Below are 21998 nucleotides of genomic sequence, written 5' to 3' on the forward strand. Positions count from 1 at the left end.
TTTACGGTCTAGTTTCTTGAGTTATTTATATATTTTGGAGATCAGACCTTTGTCAGTTGCGGGGTTGGTGAAGATCTTCTCCTAGTAAGTGGGTTGCCTTTTTGTCTTAGTGACAGTGTCCTTTGCTTTACAGAAGCTTCTCAGTCTCAGGAGGTCCCATTTATTCAATGAGGCCCTTAATGTCTGTGTTGCTGGGGTTATACGTAGGAAGTGGTCTCCTGTGCCCATGTGTTGTAGAGTACTTCCCACTTTCTCTTCTATCAGGTTCATTGTGTTCGGACTGATATTGAGGTCTTTAATTCATTTGGACTTGAATTTTGTGCATGGTGAAAGATATGGATCTATTTTCATTCTTCTACAGATTGACATCCAGTTTTGCCAGCACAATTTGTTGAAGATGCTCTCTTTTTTCCATTGTGTACTTTTAGCTCCTTTATCGAAAATCAGGTGTTCATGGGTTTGTGGGTTAAAGTCAGGGTCTTCTATTCGATGCCATTGGTCGACCTCTCAGTTTTTATGCCAATACCAGGCTGTTTTCAATACTGTAGCTCTGTAATAGAGTTTGAAGTCAGGGATGGTAATGCCTCCAGACGATCCTTTATTGTATAAGATTGTTTTGGCTATCCTGGGTTTTTTGTTTTTCCATATAAAGTTGATTATTGTCTTCTCCAGATCTGTGAAGAATTTTGATGGGGACTGCATTGAATCTATAGATTGCTTTTGGTAGAATTGCCATTTTTACTATGTTGATTCTCCCAGTCCAAGAGCAAGAGAGAGCCTTCCATTTTCTGGTGTCCTCTTCAATTTCTTTCTTTAAAGACTTAAAGTTCTTGTCAAATAGATCTTTCACTTCCTTGGTCAGAGTTACCCCAAGATATTTTATGCTATTTGTGGCTATCGTGAAAGGTGATGCTTCTCTGATTTCCCTCTCTGTTTCCTTAGCCTTAGTGTATAGGAAGGCAACTGATTTTTTGGAGTTGATCTTGTATCCTGCCACATTACTAAAGGTGTTTATCAGCTGTAGGAGTTCTTTGGTAGAGTTTTTTGGGGTCGCTTATGTACACTATCATATCATCTGCAAATAACGAAAGCTTAACTTCTTCCTTTCCAATATGAATCCCCTTGATCCCCTTATGTTGTCTTATTGCTATTGCTAGAACTTCAATCACTATATTGAAGAGGTATGGATAGATTGGACATCCTTGTCGTGTTCCTGATTTTAGTGGGATGGCTTTGAGTTTTTCTCCGTTTAATTTAATGTTAGCTGTCGGCTTGCTGTAAATAGCATTTATTATATTTAGGTATGTCCCTTGTATCCCTAATCTCTCCAAGACCTTTATCATAAAGGGGTGTTGAATTTTGTCGAATTCTGTTTCAGCATCTAATGAAATGATCATATGGTTTTTTTCTTTCAGTTTATTTATATGGTGGCTTACATTGATAGATTTGCGTATGTTGAACCAGCCCTGCATCTCTGGGATGAAGCCTACTTGATCATAATATAATTTTTCTAATGTGTTCTTGGATTCGGTTTGCCAGTATTTTATTGAGAATTTTTGCGTCGATGTTCATGAGTGAGATAGGTCTGTAATTCTCTTTCTTGGTTAAGTCTTTGTGTGGTTTTAGTATCAGGGTAACTGTAGCTTCATAAAAGGAATTTGGCAATGACTCTTGTGTTTCTATATTGTGAAATACATTAAGGAGTATAAGTATTAGCTCTTCTTGGAAGTTCTGGTAGAATTCTGCATTGAAACCATCCGGTCCTGGGCTTTTTTTGGAAGGGAGATTTTTGATAACAGCTTCTAATTCTTCGCGACTACCAGGTCTATTTAGGTCGTTCACCTGGTCTTGGTTTAGCTTTGGTATATGGTACTTAATCTTAAAAAATGTCCATTTCTTTTGCATTTTCCAGTTTTGTGGCATACAGGCTTTTGTAGTAAGATCTAATGATTCTCTGAATTTCCTCTGTGTCTGTGGTTATGTCCCCCTTTTCATTTCTGATCTTATTTATTTGCGTGTTCTTTCTCTGTCGTTTAATTAGTTTGGATAGGGGTTTGTCGATCTTGTTGATTTTCTCCAAGAACCAACTTTTTGTTTCATTGATTCTTTGGACTGTTTTCTGTGTTTCTATTTTGTTGATTTCCACCCTCAGTTTGATTATTTCCAGTCTTCTACTCCTCCTGGGCGTGTCTGCTTCTTTTTTTTCTAAAGCTTTCAGGTGTGCTGTTAAGTCTCCAATGTGTGCTTTCTCTGTTTTCTTTAAGTGGGCACTTAGTGCTATGAACTTTCCTCTTAGCACTGCTTTCATCATGTCCCATAGGTTTGAGTATGTTGTCTCTTTATTTTCATTAAATTCAAGAAAGACTTTAATTTCTTTCTTAATTTCTTCCTTGACCCAGGTGTGGTTCAGTCGTTGACTATTCAGTTTCCATGAGTTTGTCAGCTTTCTGGGGGTAGCATTGTTGTTGCCTTCTAACTTTAATCCATGGTGATCTGATAAGACACAGGTGGACACTGATATTTTTTTTTTTGTATCTGTGGAGGTTTCCTTTGTTTCCGAGTATGTGGTCAATTTTTGAGAAGGTTCCATGAGCTGCAGAGAAGAAGGTATATTCTTTCCTATTTGGGTGAAGTGTTCTATAGATATCTGTTAAGTCCATTTGCTTCATTACCTCTAATAATTTTCTTAATTCTCTACTAGGTTTCTGTCTGATTGACCTGTCCATTGGAGAGAGAGGTGTGTTGAAGTCTCCTACTACTAGTGTGTGTGGTTTGATGTCTGCCTTGAGTTCTAGTAATATTTCTTTTATATAAGTGGGTGCTTTTATATTAGGGGCATAGATATTCAGGATTGAGACAATCCTGATGAATTGTTCCTGTTATGAATATAAAGTGTCCATCTCGATCTCTTCTGATTGATTTTAGTTTGAAGTCAGTCTTTTTAGAAATTAGTATGACCACACCTGCTTTTTTCTTAGGACCATTTGCTTGAACCACTTTTTCCCAACCCTTTACTCTGAGTAGATGCCTGTCTTTGTGGTTGAGATGTGTTTCTTGCAAACAGCAGAATGTTGGATCCTGTTTTCGTATCCAATCTCTTAGCCTGTGCCTTTTTATAGGTGAATTGAGACCATTAATATTAAGTGATATTAATGACCAGTAGTTGTTTACTCCAGTTATTCTTATTGTTTTTGGTAGTAGAGTTTGTGTGTCTCCCTTCTTTGAGTTGTGCTGGTGAAGGGTCGCTAGATGCCTGAGTTATTGTAGGCAGTGTTGGGAATGTTGGATTCCTTGGGTTGCAATTTTCCTTTTATTACTTTCTGTAGGGCTGGATTTGTGGCTACGTATTGTTTAAATTTGTTCTTATCCTGGAATGTCCTATTTTCTCCATTGATAGTGAACAATAGCTTGGCTGGATATAGTAGTTTGGTTTTGCATCCATGGTCTCTTAGCTTCTGCAGTACATCTATCCAGGACCTTCTGGCTTTCATGGTTTCCATAGAGAAGTCAGGTGTAAGTCTGATCGGTTTACCTTTATAAGCTACTTGGCCTTTTTCCTTTGCAGCTCTTAATATTCTTTTTTTAACCTGTATATTTTGTGTTTTGATTATTATATGGCGAGGGGATGTTTTTCTTTGATCCAGTCTGTTTGGTGTTCTGTATGCTTCTTGAATATTTAAATGAATATCTTTCTTTAAGTTGGGAAAGTTTTCTTCCATAATTTTGTTAAAAATATTTTCTGGGCCTTTGAGCTGTGACTCTTCTCCTTCTTCTATTCCTATTATTCTTAGGTTTGGTCTTTTTATTGTGTCCCATATTTCCTGAATGTTTTGTGATGAGAATTTGTTGGCTTCGTTGTTTTCTTTGATCAGTGCGTTTATTTTCTCTATGGTGTCCTCAGAATCTGAGATTCTTTCTTCTATCTCTTGTATTCTATTGATTATGCTTGTTTCTGTAGACTCTGCTCATTGACCTAGATTTTCCATATCCAGCTGGTCTTCAGTTTGTGTTTTCTTCCTTGCTTCCATTTCAGTTTTCAATTCTTGAACTGTTTCCATTACCTGTTTGATCATTTTTTCTTGGTTTCCCAGGGTATCATGTACGTATTTACTCATTTCTTCAAACTTTTTGTTATACTTCTCATCCATTTCTGTAAGGGCATTTTTTACATGTTGTTTAAGGGACTCTATTGCTTTCATAAAGTCAATTTTTTCCACTTCTTCTGTGTTAGGGTGTTCAAGTCCTTCTGTTGTAAGACCATTGGGTTCTGGTGTTTTCATGTTGTTTTTCAGATTATTGGGTGAATTCTTGCCTTGGCACCTGCCCATCTCCTCCTATCGATGCTATCTAATGGGTCTTTTAAAACCGGATCAGGTTTCACTGCTGGCCAGGGGCTCCTCTTACAAAATGCCCTCGCTCTGTTTTCTGGCTCCTGCCGGGGGCCAAGATCCCTCTCACTCCTCAGAAGGGTCTTCAGGAACAGGACCAGGGTCCCCGTTTGCCAGGGACCTTGCCAACAAAAGCCCTACCTCTTTGATTTAATTGTAGTGGGGCAATCTGCTCTCGGTATTGCGCGCCGGTCCCCGCCGCCTGTGTCTGCCACCGGTCCCCCCCAACACCATTTGTTAAAGAGGCTCGGTGTTTTTTTTTTCTCCCTAGTGTATGTTTTTTAAATCCTTCTTGAAAATCAGGTGGTTATAACCGTGTGCGTTCATTTCCTGGTATTCTCTGCTCTCCTATTGATCCACAGGTTTGTTTTGTGTGTCTTCCTTTAACGTTTTTTTCCATGCTAACAACACATATATCATACACTGATCATCACACCTGTGCCTTAATGTATAACAACAAAACTAACATGAAGGGCTGGAGAGATAGCAGTCAAGAGCACTGGCTGCTCTTTTAGAGGACCAGGCCCAGTTCCCAACACCCACCTGACTGCTCATAACTATCTGTAGCTCCAGTAACAGATCTGATACCTTCCTCTGCTCTCTGAATACACATGGTGCATACAGGCAAAACGTCCGTACACATGCAATCAACGTAATTAAACCTAATTTAAAAAACTAGCATGACTCTTCTTTCTTTCATAATTCTGTAGAATATTCATAGATATTGAATATTGTACTACTACTACTGTAGATCTGAAATCTCAATGCCCAGATTTTTCTCTGTTATTGAAAGCTCTCCCTTTTTACTTCAAGCCTTCACTTCAGCTTGTCTGCATTGCCAGCCTCACTGTTTTCCTGCCCTGGAGCCATCATTAAGTTAAATAACACAGTCACTGCTATTCACTGAGGCAGCCTGACATCTGATATGGCCACCAGGTGACTGGCAGAGGAGTAGTATCCGGGGTGTGGATGCACTGGACAAGGAATAGTTCATGCCTTGAGCAGGGAAGAGCGACACAGCTCAGAGCAATTTTATATTCCTTTTCAAGAGCTGATCACAAGTACATGTTTGTATACGTGCATGTGTGTATATACACCTGCATACATGTACATGTAGATGTGCATGGCTTGTGTTCTTGTCTTGTTTCTGTGGACTCTCCTTCTAGCATTGTTAATAGTTCAGTGACATTGTCTTGACCATGATTTTCTGTGAGTTCAAAGTCTGTTTTGCGACTCTGTCATAGCCGTGAAAGGCCGTGGGGGATGCATCTGATTGGTGCAGCCTCAGGATTGCAGGGAGAACGTTAGAAAACAGCTGCAAGCAAAGAAGTAGGAATGGGTGGGCTGCAGTTAAGACTCGAAGGTCCTTGTCATGGTCTTCCTCTCATGAGTTCTGCTATGGACCTTTGTAACATAAAGTTCTCTGCCTAGGAGGGAGCAAGAAGGCAGAAATAAAAATAAAAAAGAACCTCCAGGGGCCAGTGAAGTGGCTCAACAGGTAAAGGAGTTTACCTCCAGATTTCACAGCCTGAGTTCAATCCCCAGAACCCACCACATGGTGGAAGGTGATATCCAGCTCCCAAAAGTTGTTGTCTGACCTCTCTATGCATGCCATGGCAAATGTATGTTCCCTCTGTGATTAATCAAGAAAATATTTTAAAATGAGTTTTAAAAAAAGAAAAAAAAACTTCAGGAGAGCCAGATTGGGCTCCACCGAAAGTTCTGGACCTAGCAGAACTACATGGTTTTGTTGTCTCTCAACAACCATAACGAGTTTGGAAGGCCTAATCTGGCCATCCTCTTCTTCCTGGTTGTGAGGATTTCCCAGGGTTTTGCTTTTGATGCTGATGCTATATGACACAGGCTGGCATCTTTGTCCACATTCTCTGTATGGCTTTATGGGGTTATTCCTTTTTGAAAAGAATTCCCTGGAGGACAGAACATTTGTTGAAAGGGTCTGACATCTGTCTGATGTCTTTGACGTCACTTGCCAAGATGATATGCAGTGATCCCAGGCAGGACTTGACTGACGTGAACTTTTCCAACATCAAGTTTGTCGTTAAAAGCAAGAGAACCTCTAGTGTACTTACAGCCCCTGGGATCCAACCAGGGTGATACAGCAATCCTGACTGGGAAAACAATCCCTGATTTGACTCTGTCCTTCTGCGACAGTGCCGTGTCAGTGGTCCAGTCACTGTAGGTCACAGGCCTGCTGCTTGGTGTCACACTGAGCCACTGTTAGCCATTAGGAAACATTGTCTATGGAGCAGCCATGATAAGGAACAGTGCTAATGGTGTCGAAGTGCTGTCTGAATCATTTCCTTCCTTGGTGGCATCTCAAAGCTTCTAAAGCAGATTTTTGGTTTTTTATTTTTTTAATCTGGGGAAGAAAAATGACACCCTGATAATGAACCTAATTCAGGGGACATAGACATGTGCAACTCTGGATTCTCCCTTAACTGTCCCTGTAATGAAGACCCCTGAAGCTAGTAGAGCTGCACAGGCAAGCAGAGAGCCTGGCAGCCCTGCCCTTTACGAGACAGAGAGGGTTGGCACACACTGATTGCCTCCGTGCCAGGTACTTTCTCATAAGTTATAATAAAAAATACCAGTCATTCCTGGGCACCTGCAGTGCTCCAGGAGCTCTGTCTGCCCTCGCTATCTTTGGAAGTCTTTACAGTGTGTTATGTCTACCTGTGAACTGTCATCTTTCAGGAGATGACTAGCTTAAGGCTCAGTGACCAGAGTGGCCCCTGTCCAAGGCCATCATCAGTAAACAGGAAGCAGGGAAACAAAGTCACTTTCAATTTCTAGTCTGCCTTGTAAGTCAGTCTTTATCCCATCTACTGAGAAAGCAACAAGCAGAAGAGCCTGGCCTTCAGCAATGTGGATGGATTGTTATGGGCTTAGCACCCGTAGAAGACACCTGGGTATGCTTGGACACATGGACTACACCCACCTATCAGGCACGAGCAGCCGAGCTGTCTGCGTGGTTCCCATGCCTTCTTTTAGGGAGGTTGGCCCTAGATGGAGGAAGAGACCCAGGAGACACTCCTACTTTGTGTCTCTTGATTCTAGAGAAGTTTGTGAGCAGGCTCAGACAGGTGAAGTGCTAACAATCCAGTATCCCCTGTCAGGTGGGTAGGGGGAGTGGGTACAGATGAGAGCAGGGGCTGGACAGGGAAAGCCAATCTGAGCTCCAGGCTATTCTTTGCTGAAGTCCTCGTGGGGAACCTCCAGTGAGAGTGGAGATACCGTGCTGAAAATCTACCAATGATAGTGTCCAAGAAGGAACCCATGGGTCATGGCCATAAATGAGAGGGCTGGGAGTGCGAAGAACTGATGATGACTAAGGGAGTTCCCTGGTGCTTAGGACGCAGAGAGGGGCACTGAAGGGGATACTGCCGTAATCTTAGCAGATGCCTATTTTGCCTAGAATCTAACGAAAGACTCTCATTTTCTAATCTTGCCTTTCAGCTGTTCACGCCAAGAGCCTGGTTGCCATCCTCCACCTGCTGGTCGCACTGTCTCAGTATTTCCGTGCACCAATCCGACTCCCAGACCATGTTTCCATCCAAGTGGTTGTGGTCCAGGTAAGAGGAACACTGCTCTACGTGCATGCGCCTGAAGTCACAGAGACTGGGTCCTGCAGCAGTCAACGCATGTTGGAAAGATCCTTAGAAGGACGTCTGCTGAAAGCTAAGGAGACCTGGTTGTGCTGTGTGCTGGGAGGCAGCCAGCACCTGTGGCCTTATACCTGAGAAGCATGCAAAGAATAAGAGTGTGTGCCTGTGTGCAGTGTAGCTGTGTGTGGGTGTGTGTCTATCTTGTACAACATATAACTGAAGGTATATAGTTCATATATTTGTGTGAAGGTGTACAATATATATGTTTCTGAGATATGCAGACTTGAGGAAGAGAGGTATTTATGTGCCATGCACATTCCCTCCAGGCTTTGGAAAATCATATTTTTGGTAAAGTGTAGTGCATGTATTGTGTGTGAAGGCGTGTGTATTCAGTAGTGTGTGTGTGTGTAGTGTGTGTTCAAGCCTGTGTGTGTGCATGAAGGGTGTGTGTTCAAATGTGTGTACATATAAGGAATGTGTCTTCAAGCATATATGTGTTCAAGGATGTGTGAGAGTGTGTGTGTGTTCAATTGTGTTTTCAGGAATATATATGTGTGTGTGAAAGGGAGTGTGTGTGTGTGTGTGTGTGTGTAAGCCTAGAGGGGTGAGAGTATGTGTATATGCTGTGGGAGCTCCTGTATGTAAGCTTGTGTGTAGGGAGGGAATGTTGTATATTCAAGGAGGGAGTGTTGTATATCCACATGCATGTTCATACCCCTTGCTGCCGCTTCTCGGTCCCCAGCAAAGCCTGGCTGGACCTCAAGCCTTCTATCTCGTCCAGACTGTTGGATGGGAGTTTCCATTCACATATGGTCGTGTAATTTTCACAATGAGGGTGCAATCTCTCTCCCCATGGCTAGCTGACTCTGCTCCTAACCCCATTAAATACTCAAATGCAATTTTATTTTCCAACTTCATGCCCACTTAGCAAAAGGTCATCGTTGTGTTTGCTTATCTCTGAGTTGGTTTTTTTGTTTTGTTTCCAAATAAATATGCAGCGAGAGGGTGTGCACACAGGGATGCACACAGCCATCCAGGGTTCTGCAGCAGACAACGGGAGGCGGCTCTGCCGTCAGTCAGTAAGGGAAAGCTTTTGGGTTGGTTGACTGCGCCAGATCAGGTCAGGCCTGTTCACAGGACAAAGGGGCTTTGAGCTGAGCTTTCAGGTCAGATGGTAACTGGAGGGGAGCATTCGACAATTGTGCTCCTAAGCAACGGATCACTCCTGCCCTAATGAGAAAGTCTTTCTTCCACACCTTCTGGCACTCAACTCCACAAAGCATCATGAAGATATAATAGGAAAGGGTGCATCGGCGCTGCCTTCAAGGAGCCCAGACAACACAGAGGGGCCGAGGACTGTCCTTGACAGGGTCGAGCTGTGTGGTTCAGACCCTTAAGTGTGGCTGATAGACAGGTACTCAGAGTCCTTGTCATCAAGTGCTTAGCCTTTATTGCCTTTGTGCCCAGCATTTTGTGGCCAGCCCAGAGCATCCTGGATCATCTGTCCTCCTGAGGAACCCAGACCATCTCTGTTTGTTATCCTTACCAGTCCATCACACACAAGTTCATCCTGTGTTTTGAAACGCTCCCATGGGGAAGGGAAGGATGGATGAAGGGTGATGGAGCACAGAGGATTTTGAAGTCAGTTAAATTGCTTTGGGATGTGCCGTCCAAAGCCATAGAAGGCACAACCCCAAGAGCAGACCCCAATAGTAACTGGCCCCTCAGGGGTGACCGGCAGCTCAGCGCCATCAGCTCAGGTGCAAAAGGTGCAGGTGCCACAGGGTGCTAGTGGTGGACCAGGCTTTTATCGGGGGTGCTAGGGATGGGGAAACAAGGGAAGATTCCTAGCCCCACTTCTCAGCTTTACTCTGAGCCAAAGACACTCTAAAAACAGAAACAAACAAACAAAACAAAACAAAAGCCTGGCCTCTGCAGTGAATGAGTTCTTTGGTGACTAGCTAGCACAGGCGCTGGGAAGCCCTGAACTGTCTTACATTCAGTCATTAAGTTCACAAATGGCTCTTCCGTGGCTAATAGAGAGATTTCTCGGTAAGCTGGCCGTCCACATCTTCAGTGAGCACCATGCCTTCTAGTTGTTTGTATGTTTATTGGATGTCGTCTTTCTGGCCAGGTGAGATGATCAGTTCTCTGATAGAAATAGCAAAACTTACCTGTTATTTCACTACAGACAAAAGGAAAGAAAGATGTGAGCCGCAGTCCGTGGAGGACTGCTATTTTGAAACAGTGGTCCCCGCAAGCTCACATCTCAGACCTTATTTTGAGCTCAATTATCAGCCATCAGAGGTAGTTGTTGGTTTAATTTCTGCGGCAGGGACTTTTGTTGGGGGGAGGACGTGGGAAAAAGGTTATGGGTGTAGTGTGTGTGTGCGTGTGTGTGCGTGCGTGCGTGTGTGTTTGTGTGTGTGTGTGTGTGAATTAGGGTTTGCAGGGTGATTAGCTTTATCAAGAGAACAAGCTCAGAAACAGGACTCAGAACTGTCAAGAAATACCTGGTGTGATAGTGCATAGCTGTACCAGCACCTGGGAGGCCGAGGCAGGAGGATGGCTGCAAGTTTGAGGCTAGTCTAGACTATGTAATAAATTCCAAGTTAGCCTAGGCTACACAGTGAGGCTCAATCCTCCAGCCTCAGCCTCCAGTGTGCTGACTGGGATTAGATGTGCGTGCTACCACACCCTGGCTCAGAGGCCTTTTCTTAGCATTAATTTGAGCTTTGGGACAGTGACTTTGCACTGCCAACCTTTTATGGTGCCCAGACTGCCCTGCAAGGATCTGTGCTGACTGCAGAGGGACCTGGTAGAGCGAATCTTTCTGCTGGTGTTCATCAGAAAGCCCTAGGGACCCATGTGCTCCTTCACTGGCCCTATCCTCAACTCTCCAGTCACCCTCTGGGGGAGTTGCCCAGGAACCAGCGGCAGCTTCCTCCCCCTAGAATGACCTCTCCCCAATGTTTCCTCTTCTTGGAAAGTATCTCTGACCACCTATCTGGAAGTCCACACAGTACTGAAGGCCAGCCTGGGTTTTATGAGTCACCCTGTCTTCAGAAAGAACAGAGGAAGAGGAGAAGGGGGAAAGAAATGGCTGCACAAGGCTCAAAGTGGTTGCTTTTCCCAGAGTGAGCCATGTATCTAAGTAAGGTGTGTGCTGCTCACTCACAGTCCCCATGCCAGGACCAAGTGGAGCTGCTGGAGGGACCTGGGAAGGGCACCCTTCAGCTCAGCGCAGCTGTCCCAGTGAGTCACCCGATAGATTAGTGCTGCCCTCGACCTTGGTGCGGTGGGCAGCGGTCAGTGCAGAGACGCATAACTGAATAGCTGACTGTCAAGTGCTCAGCCCTAGATGAGACACCCACACCCATCCCCTCAAGACTCAGGGACTGTCACCAAGGAGCAGGTACAAAGAAGCCAAGGGCCAGAGGGTGAGGTTGAGTGCTGTGAAATGCTGACTTCTAATGTGAGGTGGTCACTGCACTCAGGACCTCTCATGGCAGCACGAAACCAAGCCAGTCAGCAAGCTTGAGGGGGACACAGGGGCTCATAAGGCTCCATCCTTGATCACTGGTGACAGCTAAGAGATCGGAGTCATTTTTTCTTTTTAGGCCTATAGCCTCTGGTAGGTTTCCCATGTTCCCACGGATGGCCCCGCACCCATGTGTGTGCAGGCAATAGTAATGGGCTCAGTGGGATGTACATATAGACATGAAGATGGGGGTGGGAGGCATTGAGAGAGTCCAGGAGGGGTGAGAGAGGCTAGATAGGATCAAGATATGTTTCATATATTGTGAAATTATCAAGAATAAATTAAAACGATTCGGAAAATTAAAGGGGCTTCATGGTTATTGGGTAAAGAGCAAAACAAAGCGAAAGTCCCCTTTGCCTCTGTCTGAATTCTCCAAGCTGCCCTGCACACCTCCATCCAGCCCCACAGCTCTGCTGTGCACAGTGGTCTCCCTGCGGGGCCCCCGCTGGAGGCGGACACACCCAGCCGTCATTTCCATTGGGTTTGCTGTGCCTCGCTCCCTGAGGAACACAGCTGGCTTCCAACAGAGATCTTCTAAAAAGAAAGGCAGGCATCACCATCCAGGAATCGGCCTACTTATTGGACTACACACCAATTGCACTTGGTTATGATGGTGCAGCCAGGTGTCCTCTGGTCACTGAATTTCCCCTTCCCGAACCTTCTCATCCCTTGACCTCTGGTGAAACGCCAATAAACTTCTCCATGTCGGGAATACCAACCAGTGTTTCTGCGTTGCTAAAGCCTGTTTTGTTCTCTTGTCTTCTCCGTTTCAGAAACGAGAAGGGATCCTCCAGTCTCGACAAATCCAAGAGGAAATAACTGGTAACACAGAGTATGTCAACACCATTGTTGCCAGCGAGTCTGTAATGGAACACAGATGTTTCTCTGAAATTCGCCCATTCGCTGATATTTAGTTTTCATTTACTGGGATTGCAGGAGGGATTAAGCTGTAGCCGATGATTATAGCTTAGCCTTTCCCGCGCATTCAAAACATGCCTCTTGCTGCTTAAGGTACAGCCTTGGGTGGGGAAAGGGGGAGAGAGGAATTAACCATGATTGAAAATTCTAATTTTGTGGCACTCCAGGAAAAAAAAAGTATACCCCTTAAAAAGCTAACCAGCATGAAATCGTCACGTGGCAAACACGGGGCCGATCTGAATTGTTAATCTTCAAAAGGATGCCCTTTTCTTCCTTCTTAAGTCTGATTTACTTGGTCACGTACCATGACCCAGAAAACCCTCTCTACCTTACAGATGTCTTTTGGGTTTTTTGGGTTCTTTTTGTTATCCTGTTTTATTTTTAGAAATTTGAAGATGAGGAAATATAAAAGGTTTGCCATGAGAGTGGGGAGAGATGGTTCAGCTGGCAAAGTGCTTGGCCCACAAACATGTGTGAGGACCTGCGTTCAGATCCCCAGGACCCATGTGAAAAGCCAAGCATAGCCATGTCCACCTGTTATCCCAGCCCTGGGGAGACAGACAGGAGGCTGCGGGACCCACTGACCAGCCAGCCCAACCAAATCAGCAAGCCCCAGGTTCAGTGAGAGACCCTGTCTCAAGACTAAGGTGGGATACACCGGATGTTGGCCTCTGGTCTCCATTTCTGTATTCTCCAACCGTGATTGATAGGAGTCAAATCTCTGCCTACAGAGACCATAGTGCAAGTGATTTCAAAAAGGCCTGGGAGTGGGAAGGGGTAAAGAGTAGCCCTTCCCAGGATGCCTGCTGTATGTCCTGGGGAGACCCCATCTTGAAATCTTCCCGTCGCTCCCAGGTCCATCCTGGTCACCAATAGTCATACAGCTTGCAGGGTACCAAATGTCTTTGACATGGCTTTGAGGACTAAGAGGCAAAACCATCTCAGATCCAGCTTCACTGGCCTATCTGGATCTCCCATCCCATGAGGCCAGCTCTGTACCTGCTGTTTCATCTTCTGGAAAAGAGAACGTACCAAAGAGAAGAGTGGAGGAGTGGCCTGGGAGAAGCTGCTGGCCCTATGGGGCTGGGGAGGGAAGGTTTAAGATTCTAACGTATCCTTTTCAGATGTGTCCCCCTTTCTCTGCCACATAAGCACGGGTGAAGCCCTTCTAACAACAGCCCAGTATAGCTGGGGCAGCAGAGACTGCCTCCCACCCCAGAGCAGTGGAGAACACTGCAGGCCTCTCCAGCCTCACCGTTCTGTGTAGGCAAACCACACACAGGTGGTCACTGAGTGGGTATCAGCTGTGCAAGTGAATGGAGCACAGCCTAAAATTTTTAAGAATCAGAAATGTACTAAGAAGGGAAAAGGGGCCAGCAAGATGGCTCAGCAGATCAAGGGGTTTGCTCCCAATCCTGAGTTCAATTCCCCAGCACCCACGTGGTAGAGGGAAAGAACCAATTTTTGAAAGTTGTCCTCTTACACTCTCTCTCTCTCTCTCTCTCTCTCTCTCTCTCTCACACACACACACACACACACACACACACACACACACGCACACACACACACACATGCATTTTTTTTTATGTCCAGGACATTTACTGTGCACTAATCTTTCTAGATGCCAAATGCTCAGAGCACCCACTATTTTCATTTTAGGAATTAAAAGATTCAGAGATCAGAGAGGTTCAAGAGCTTGCCTGGAGTTACACAGCATCGAAAAAGGGAGGAAGGAAGGGCCTCGGTAGAACTTAGTCTACAACCGTGTGGCCTGTCACCTGTCTCTGATCTTAGCTCTTAGAACATGACTGCTTCTCTGCCTATGAGTGAGGTTCTAGTCCCTGCCCTCTCTGAGGGTGACAGGTGTCACTTGAAGACATCACAGGATGGCCAGGAGCAAGGCAAAGCCAACCTCCAGGCAGCCAGCCACGAGTCTTGCTGGCCGCTCGGCTCGCCTGGCTAGGTGTTCTCAGGCTCTGTTACAGCGTTCTCTCTGAACTGCAGAGGAGTGGGCACTCACAGGCCGCTGAAGTAGATCTTGCGCTGATGGCAGTAACCTGCCTGAAAACGACATAGGAGTCTCCATAATTGGAGATGTCGTGGGACCAAATGCCAGAGAAGCTTTTTGAGCTTTTTGACCACGGCCAGACTGGCAGTAACAGGGAGGGTACAGCCTCACAGGAGCGGGAGCCATCTAAGGCCAGCCACGTCATCTCTCTGTGTGTTGTTTGTTTGTTTTTTGAGACAGGGTCTCATGTAGCCCGGGCTAGCCCCAAACTCAAACCTACTATATAACTCAATTTTTTTTTCTTCCAGGGCCCTTTCTGGAAGACATGGTGAGTGTTGTGTGCTTATCTGGCTCTGGTGGCCTCACTAGAACTAGCTGGTTCTGTCATCTGATGTGTCTGCCCCAACTTGGGGACACACTGGCCAGGTGGGGAGGGACAGCTTAGTGGCATAAAGAATACTTACTCATAAGAATCAGCCAGAGATTCCATAGATAGCCAAGCACATGGCTTCCAGCAGCCCTGATGGGCACTGCATGGTGTGTGTTTCCCTGTTTCAGAGCGGGATGCCTTTGACACCCTGTTTGACCATGCACCAGACAAGCTCAGCGTGGTAAAGAAGGTAGGCCTATGGCATCTGGGGGCGGCAGGGGCTAGAAGAAACCCCAGCTTGCACTTGGGGTGTCCTGGACATCTTTCCCCTCTCTTGGTCACTGGTTAGTCACCTACTGCCCTTCTGCTGCCAGCAGGATGCTTACCCTGTCTTTCCACCACACCGACTCCAGCTTTCTCTGCTCCTCACACGGAAGTCTTCATCTTCCTGGGTACCAAAGCAGGGATTGACAAGAGGAACCCAGCGGGTCATTTTGTCTCTTGTCCTCCTTAATTCTTCTTCTGCCCACCCTGACTCCAGATCAGATACTCCATTTGTCATCTGTCTCTCAGGGCTCCTGTTCCTTTCAGCCATGTGGGCTGCCTAATTAAGAGCCTCTTCCCCTGGCCCCAGGGCCCCGTCACACGTGAAGGTCTCCATCTCAATTCTCTTGTAGACCCTCATCACGTTCGTGAACAAGCATCTGAATAAACTAAACTTGGAGGTCACAGAACTGGAGACGCAGGTGAGTGACGGTTCCTGGGATCCAGAGCTTTCCAGGCGGAGGAGTAGAATGTAAGATATGAGCTGCTTAGGTGGACCAGATGGGATTTTTTTCCCCCAAATTTTTTAGAAAAGTTGCAGGAAAGAGTCCTGTCTATTCTGTAGACCCAATACATGACCAAGCTCACTCCCTCCCTGCCTCTGAATAGCCCCTCATGTCTCTTCAGAGAAAGTGCACTGTCCCGGTCACCACTGTCCACTGATTGATCGGATGCAGGCAGTTGTAGCGTCAGTACCCTATATTCATCTGTTTAGAGTGGGATTATGAAGTGATGTTGGCTGAATTGGAGCAACTAAGATGGGCCTGTCACATGGTTAAAGGACAGCCACCTTTAACCTGCCTTTCCCCTGGCCTGTGTTTAATGATCCCATTCTACCAGTCTCTTTTTAAACACAGCCCTTAACACTCATCCCTTCTTAGAAGGACATCAATGGGATTTTATCATTGTTTTATTCTTTGATAATTTCATTTGTGTGTATTTTGATTATATCCACACCTACCCCCCCTTCCCAGCTCCTCCCAGACACCCCCACCCTCTTCTAATTTTATGTCCTCTTTTTTATTAATAACCTACTGAGTCCAGTTAGAGCTGCCCATATGCTCCTGGGTGTAGGGCTAGCCGCTGGACCACAGCTCTGAAGAAAACTGGCCCCTCTGCCACCAGCTGTCATCAGCTGCCGTTACTCCTCGGCTAGTGCTGTGGCATCCCGAGCCCCTCCTCCATCCAGGCTGCTCATTGTCCACCCAGAACTCCCGAGGACACTTTCTGGCATCTGTCTTGTTAGCCCCACAGTGGTGGTAAAAGAGGTCACCAAGGTAGTATCTGCTGGATAGAACCTGCCCCAACATTTTCTGCCTTAGTACTTAATAACTAATCTGTAATTTGTATCCCCCAGCTCCCCCCACCGCTCATTTCGAGTGAACTGCTGCTGACTGGCATTCAGTGAGCGTGAGCACCTCCTGTTGTCTGTAGAGTCCACTCTGCCCTTCACTAAACGCTCTTCTTGTGTGTCTGAACTCTGGGACAATCTGGAACACTCTAGAAAAGCAGATAGAATGCTCTCTGGAGCTTCTCCTTGACTCAAAGCCAGGCCTGCTGTGCCAGAGGATGCTGCTTGGCGCTCTGGCTTCTGTCCACGGGTCCCACCCAGTAGAACCAGCCCAGCAGACAGGGCTATCTTTCCCTCTGAGCAGATCATCCTAACCCTCCTGACTCACAGATTGGTTGCATTCTGCCTTCACTTGCCCCAGCCACAGCCAGACCCAGACTCTGTGGCTTTCCTAGCTGTAGAGAGCTCTGCTTTCCAGGACCTACGCAGGTTCCACGGGATAGCATTCACAGGCCTCCTCTCCCTGGGGTGACCCAGGAGAGCACGGAGGAGCTAATCCGCTTTCTTCTGGGTCCTGTGTGTCCCCTGCATGATTCTAGGAAGCCTAACGAAGATGCTCCAGACCCAGACAGTAGAAGCCAACTTCATTTCATCCTCCAGTAGGGCGACTGTGGGAAGTGTAGCTTGCAAGCCCCTGCCATCTGTGGTCTACAGATGTGCGATGGCTCAGCGTCCTCTGCAGGTGCTAGGACAGCAGAGAAGCATCTGACTGCGACATATCTGCTCACCTTAACCCTGAGTCCTTCAAATATGCACTTACCCCCAGACCGCCATTGCCCTGATCACCCAGGATACGTAGCTCGTCTCCATAGAACAAAGCACTCTGTACTTAGCCCTAGAGTTTGGTTCTTTGGCTCAGTTTCCCAACCGTAGTAACTCTACTTCCCTGGAAGGGACCAGGTCTCAAGCTCCTTTCCACGGTCCTTAATACAGTCTCTTTGGCCAGCACAAATCCCAATTGCTTTGTGGTTTTCCAGACAGAAGAAGCAATAATACTTAGTGAGTGTTACCTACGTACCAAGCGGGTCCCAAGTGTTTTATACACATCATGTATAGTCCTCATGCTAGCTCTGGGGAACAGACACCACACTGCTGCACCCCTACTTTACAGGTGAGAAAAATGAGGTGCAAAGACAGTTCAGATCCCACAGCTAGCAAGCAGGACTAGAGTCAGAACCTGTGTTTTTAACAGCTGCACTGGCCTGCCTCTTAAATCCCAAGGAAGGGACAAGCAAGCAAGAGACCAGGCCCAGTTCATGCCACCATGTTCTCTGTTCTAAAAGCAAAAGTACTGAAGACCTTCACATCACGGTTCTTGTCCGTTATCTGTCAATCCTCCTGATACCTCCTCCATACAATGGTGTCCCTTCTAATAGGCAGGGTGGTCTTCCCCTGTACCCCACTTTTCTCACCTATAAAGTAGAGGTCCAGCAGTTGGATGTCTATTCCACAGGATTAGTAAGCCAGGTAACACACAAGGCAGCTGCCACATTGCCTCCCCAGTGGAGGTCCCCGCTCCAGCCACTGGCCTCGCCAGCCATCTGCCTACTGACATGGCCTTGAGTGGATTGTTGCTGGGTGATGAAGGAGGCTCATTCTGACACCTGGCTCTCCCTGCAGTTTGCAGATGGGGTCTACCTGGTGCTACTCATGGGGCTCCTGGAGGGCTACTTTGTACCCCTGCACAGCTTCTTCCTGACCCCAGACAGCTTTGAACAGAAGGTAAGGGGGATGGGCCTTGGGGAAACCCATAGCCCACATCTTATCTATACTGGGCATTTCTAGAAAGAGATGGAAGTTGCCTTCTGACCAGGCCTTTGCTAGTTGAATGGAGCCTCTCTAATAATAACTGGGCTTGGCATGAACCAACCACCTGCAGCCTCTAGGCATACTGAGCACTGTTCTTTGCCTTTTGTGTGTCCCTGCTTCCCTAGCCTTGTGCTCCTGCAGACACACAGCTGCCCTTGTTATGTCAGAGGTAGCGTGGAAGGTAGCTCCAGGGCCAGTCAGCCCTGATCCATATACATATAATGTGTGTATGTATGTATAAGTGTCTGTGTACACATGTGTGTTTGGGTACCATGGAGCCCAGAAAAGAGTATTGTATCTCCTAGAGCTGGCATCTGTGAGCCACATGGGTGCTAAGAACAAAACTCAGGCCTCTTAACTGTTGAGACATCTTTCCAACCTCTGATTCTTTTCTATTTTGATAGAAGAAAGCGGAGCATTTGAGACACAGGTTGTACTGTAGCCCAGACTGGCCTGGAACTTGCGTTATAGTGAAAACTGGTCTCAAACATACAGCAGTACAGTGGTGCATGCGTGCATGCTGCTATAAACTCAGCTGAGATTCACCTCTAGGCCTTTCATAAGTTGGTTTGATTTGAGCGTATCCTGGTTCTGCAGCCCCTCAGGAGCAGCCATTATCCTACTTGACAAAACAAAAAGCATTTAGCCCAAGGCAGAGGTCCCCTTGAGCACGCCTTACCTTCTGACCCTAGCAAATGTAAGCCCTGTTATCCTTGAGTTTGAAGGCCTCCTCAGTTGATGCAAGAATGGGGTGGTGCAGAAAGAGCCTCTTGGTAGTGGCTAAAGTCAGCATGGCTACTCTCAGCATGACCAGTCCCCTTCTATAGCTCAGGCCCACAGCTATGGTGCTCAGCTCCTAAGCTTCCCAGGGACTGGTCCTAGGGTGCTGGGGTTCCAGGGTGCAGGATGTATGCAATGACATATCCACCGTGTCTGTCTTGCCAGGTCCTGAATGTCTCCTTTGCCTTTGAGCTCATGCAAGATGGAGGGCTGGAGAAGCCTAAACCCCGGCCAGAAGGTACTTACTTTCTTTGCCCTTCCCTGGGTCTGGGACAGTGGGGTGGGACCTTCATTTATGGAATCTGGGGGACAAATAAAGCAATCTCCCAGTATGTATGGCCAGTTGGTTCTAAAGCCCTCCAAGGATACTCAAGCCCCTTATGTAAGATGATTTGGTATGTACATAGAATCCAGTCACTCTCCTGCATGCATTCGGCCACCTGTGCACAGTTAACTGCATCTATTACCATGTAAGTGTTAAGGAAAGAGTTGTTATGTGACTTTGTTGAAGAAACAATGGCAAGGGAAAATTTTGACCTGTTCAGTACACATACAGTGTGTGTGTGTGTGTGTGTGTGTGTGTGTGTACCCATATACACACAAAGGCCAGAGAAAGGCGTCGAGGGTCTTCCTCTATCACTTTCCACTTTATTCCTTTGAGGCAGGGTCTCTCCCTAAGCCAGGAACTTTTGGGTTTGTTTTGTCTTATTTTTCCCAGTGAGGCTGGCAGCCAGCAAGCCACAGCAATCCTCCCACAGCGTGCAAGGCCACTCCCAGATTGCTGGGGATACGAACCCCGATCCTCATGGTTGTGCAGCATACACGCATAACCACTGGGCCATCTCTCCAGCCCTGAAAACTTCCGGGAAATATTTTAGTCACACTGTCGTCTGAATGTACACGCATGGGTACAGAGGGTTGGCTGTGTGAGATAAGGGCCGAGCAGAAGAGAGTGATCGGGTACACGTGGACTGCTTGTGCTTGGCTGTGTGTGCGCGTGTTGGAGAGTGGGAGGCGTGTCATTGTTGGCCATTATCCTTGCGTCACTTGCTGCAGTGTTCCATGTAATCAGTGCTGTCGGGTTGACGCTGGCTGCAGATGATGCCTGTCAAGTTGAGGAGGTCGGCAGCAGAGTCTTATGCGTGCACCTTCCTGCTCTCTGAAAGACGTGGGGACGAGCAGAGGTTGTGGCTTCTACCCTGTGTTGCTTTGTTGCCTTCAAGCCAAGGTCTGCCTCCCAGCCCCTGCACCCACAATGCTGGCACTTGTCTAGCCAGCCTGGAACCCTGCGCGTCATTGTACACAGTAAAGGCAAGATCACCCCTGCCTTCCAGGCTCCTGCCACCAACCAGAGGAAGGAAAGCATCACTGGCTGGCTGCACATGTAGCGTGAGAATCCTGGCAGTGGTCGAGGCAGAACACAGCAGGAGGCTGTGGGGTTGAAGGAGGGGCCCTTTTCTGCCTGGGTACAGTAGGGGACAGTGCGATGGACCCAAGGACAGTCAGAACAGAAAGACTGGCAAGAACCATGATTGACATCAGGATGAAGGAATGAGCCACAGGCCGAGTCAGGGACAGGGACTTAAGTTTGTGGCTCTTGCTGGCCTGGATACCATCAGCTCCAGTGGACAAAGCTCGGTGCTTTGCTTCCTTTCATTCCCCCTTTGTCTCATTCTGTGGTCTCCTCTAGGGTAGAACCTCTGGGGTGAAGATGCCCCGGGAGCACTCTCCTGACAGGACAAGGTTCTTTAGCCTGATGCCCTTACTGATGAGCTTGAGCATCCTGCAGCAGCCCCAGCAGCTGACTTAGAGAGCACCAGCTTCACTTTCTTGTATTTTGGGTTGTGAGCCTAGCCTTTAATGGCTGAGCCATCTCTCCAGCCCCAGTTTCATTTGCTGTGGTTAGCTCCTCGAACTGCTTCATGGAAACTTCCAGCCTACGGACTGGAGAGACTTGTTCTGATATGTTGGTGTTTGGGCCTTTGTTTCCCTTTAGATGGGGAGAATTTCCCAGTGTAGTCTATAGGACTGTTTCGGTGTATAGAGAAATTTAGAATGTGATTATTGACCCACTTAATCTGAAACTTCCCGAGCAATGGCAGTGGAAAAACACATGTATCTTATTTGTTGTTGCCCTGGGCATCGTGCCCATGCAGAAAATTTCCAGTGCATAAAGGGGGGCTGGAGTGGTGCTCTGTGAAGCTGGACTCTGTGAGCAGCAGATCCCAGCATTCCCTCTGGCTTCCGTGCTTCCACCTGGGCGATGTGGCACTGCAGACATTGTAATTGTTTTGAGGATGTCTCCAGAGCAGAACACCGTGGTGGAGGCATCTCTCTCATGGCAAAGATTCTGAGGCCAGGGCTTTTCAGAGCTCTGTAATCCCCATGAAACATCTCAGACTTCTGCCACCTGGGCTTCAGAGCCTCTCGGTGACAAGTCAAACTGAGGGTGAGCATCACATCCATAACCAATGGAGGGGCTGAAATACTGGGTGAGGAACCCCGTTACACAAGAAGCTGGGGTAGGAGGGCTGCGGGCTAAAGGCCTGTCTGGGATTAGAGAGTGATTCCAGGCCAGCCTGGGCTACCTAGCTAGTTCAAGGCCACCCTGGGCAATTTAGTGAGACCCTGTCTCAAACTAACATGTAAAATGAAGGCTGGGGATATAGCTCAGTGGTAGAACACTGGTATAGGACCTCGCTTTAATATCCGGTACGGGTGAGAGAGGGAAGGAGGGAAGAGATGAGGAGAGGAAGGGAGGGGAGAGGAGGAAAATCAAGGAGGAGAAACAAGAAAAGGGAATATTGGTTTAAGGTTTGTTATTGGGGTGTACACATCCTCAGAAGCACGTTTTGCTGTTCCCACCATTCAGGTGGACTCATC

General features: G+C 46.9%; 1 protein-coding gene across 1 annotated transcript in view; it reads left to right on the forward strand.

The window, feature by feature from the left end:
• The window catches only part of Parva (parvin alpha), a 154222-nt gene that overhangs the window by 125078 nt on the left and 7146 nt on the right, over positions 1 to 21998 (forward strand). The window contains exons 6-12 of the mRNA XM_075971916.1: positions 7866 to 7981; positions 12329 to 12387; positions 14790 to 14809; positions 15040 to 15101; positions 15529 to 15597; positions 18147 to 18248; positions 19281 to 19353. Of these exons, the coding sequence (XP_075828031.1) occupies positions 7866 to 7981; positions 12329 to 12387; positions 14790 to 14809; positions 15040 to 15101; positions 15529 to 15597; positions 18147 to 18248; positions 19281 to 19353 (501 nt within the window). The remainder of the gene's footprint in view (positions 1 to 7865; positions 7982 to 12328; positions 12388 to 14789; positions 14810 to 15039; positions 15102 to 15528; positions 15598 to 18146; positions 18249 to 19280; positions 19354 to 21998) is intronic.

The sequence above is a fragment of the Microtus pennsylvanicus genome, chromosome 5 (assembly GCF_037038515.1).
Source record: "Microtus pennsylvanicus isolate mMicPen1 chromosome 5, mMicPen1.hap1, whole genome shotgun sequence".
Classification (NCBI taxonomy): domain Eukaryota; kingdom Metazoa; phylum Chordata; class Mammalia; order Rodentia; family Cricetidae; genus Microtus; species Microtus pennsylvanicus.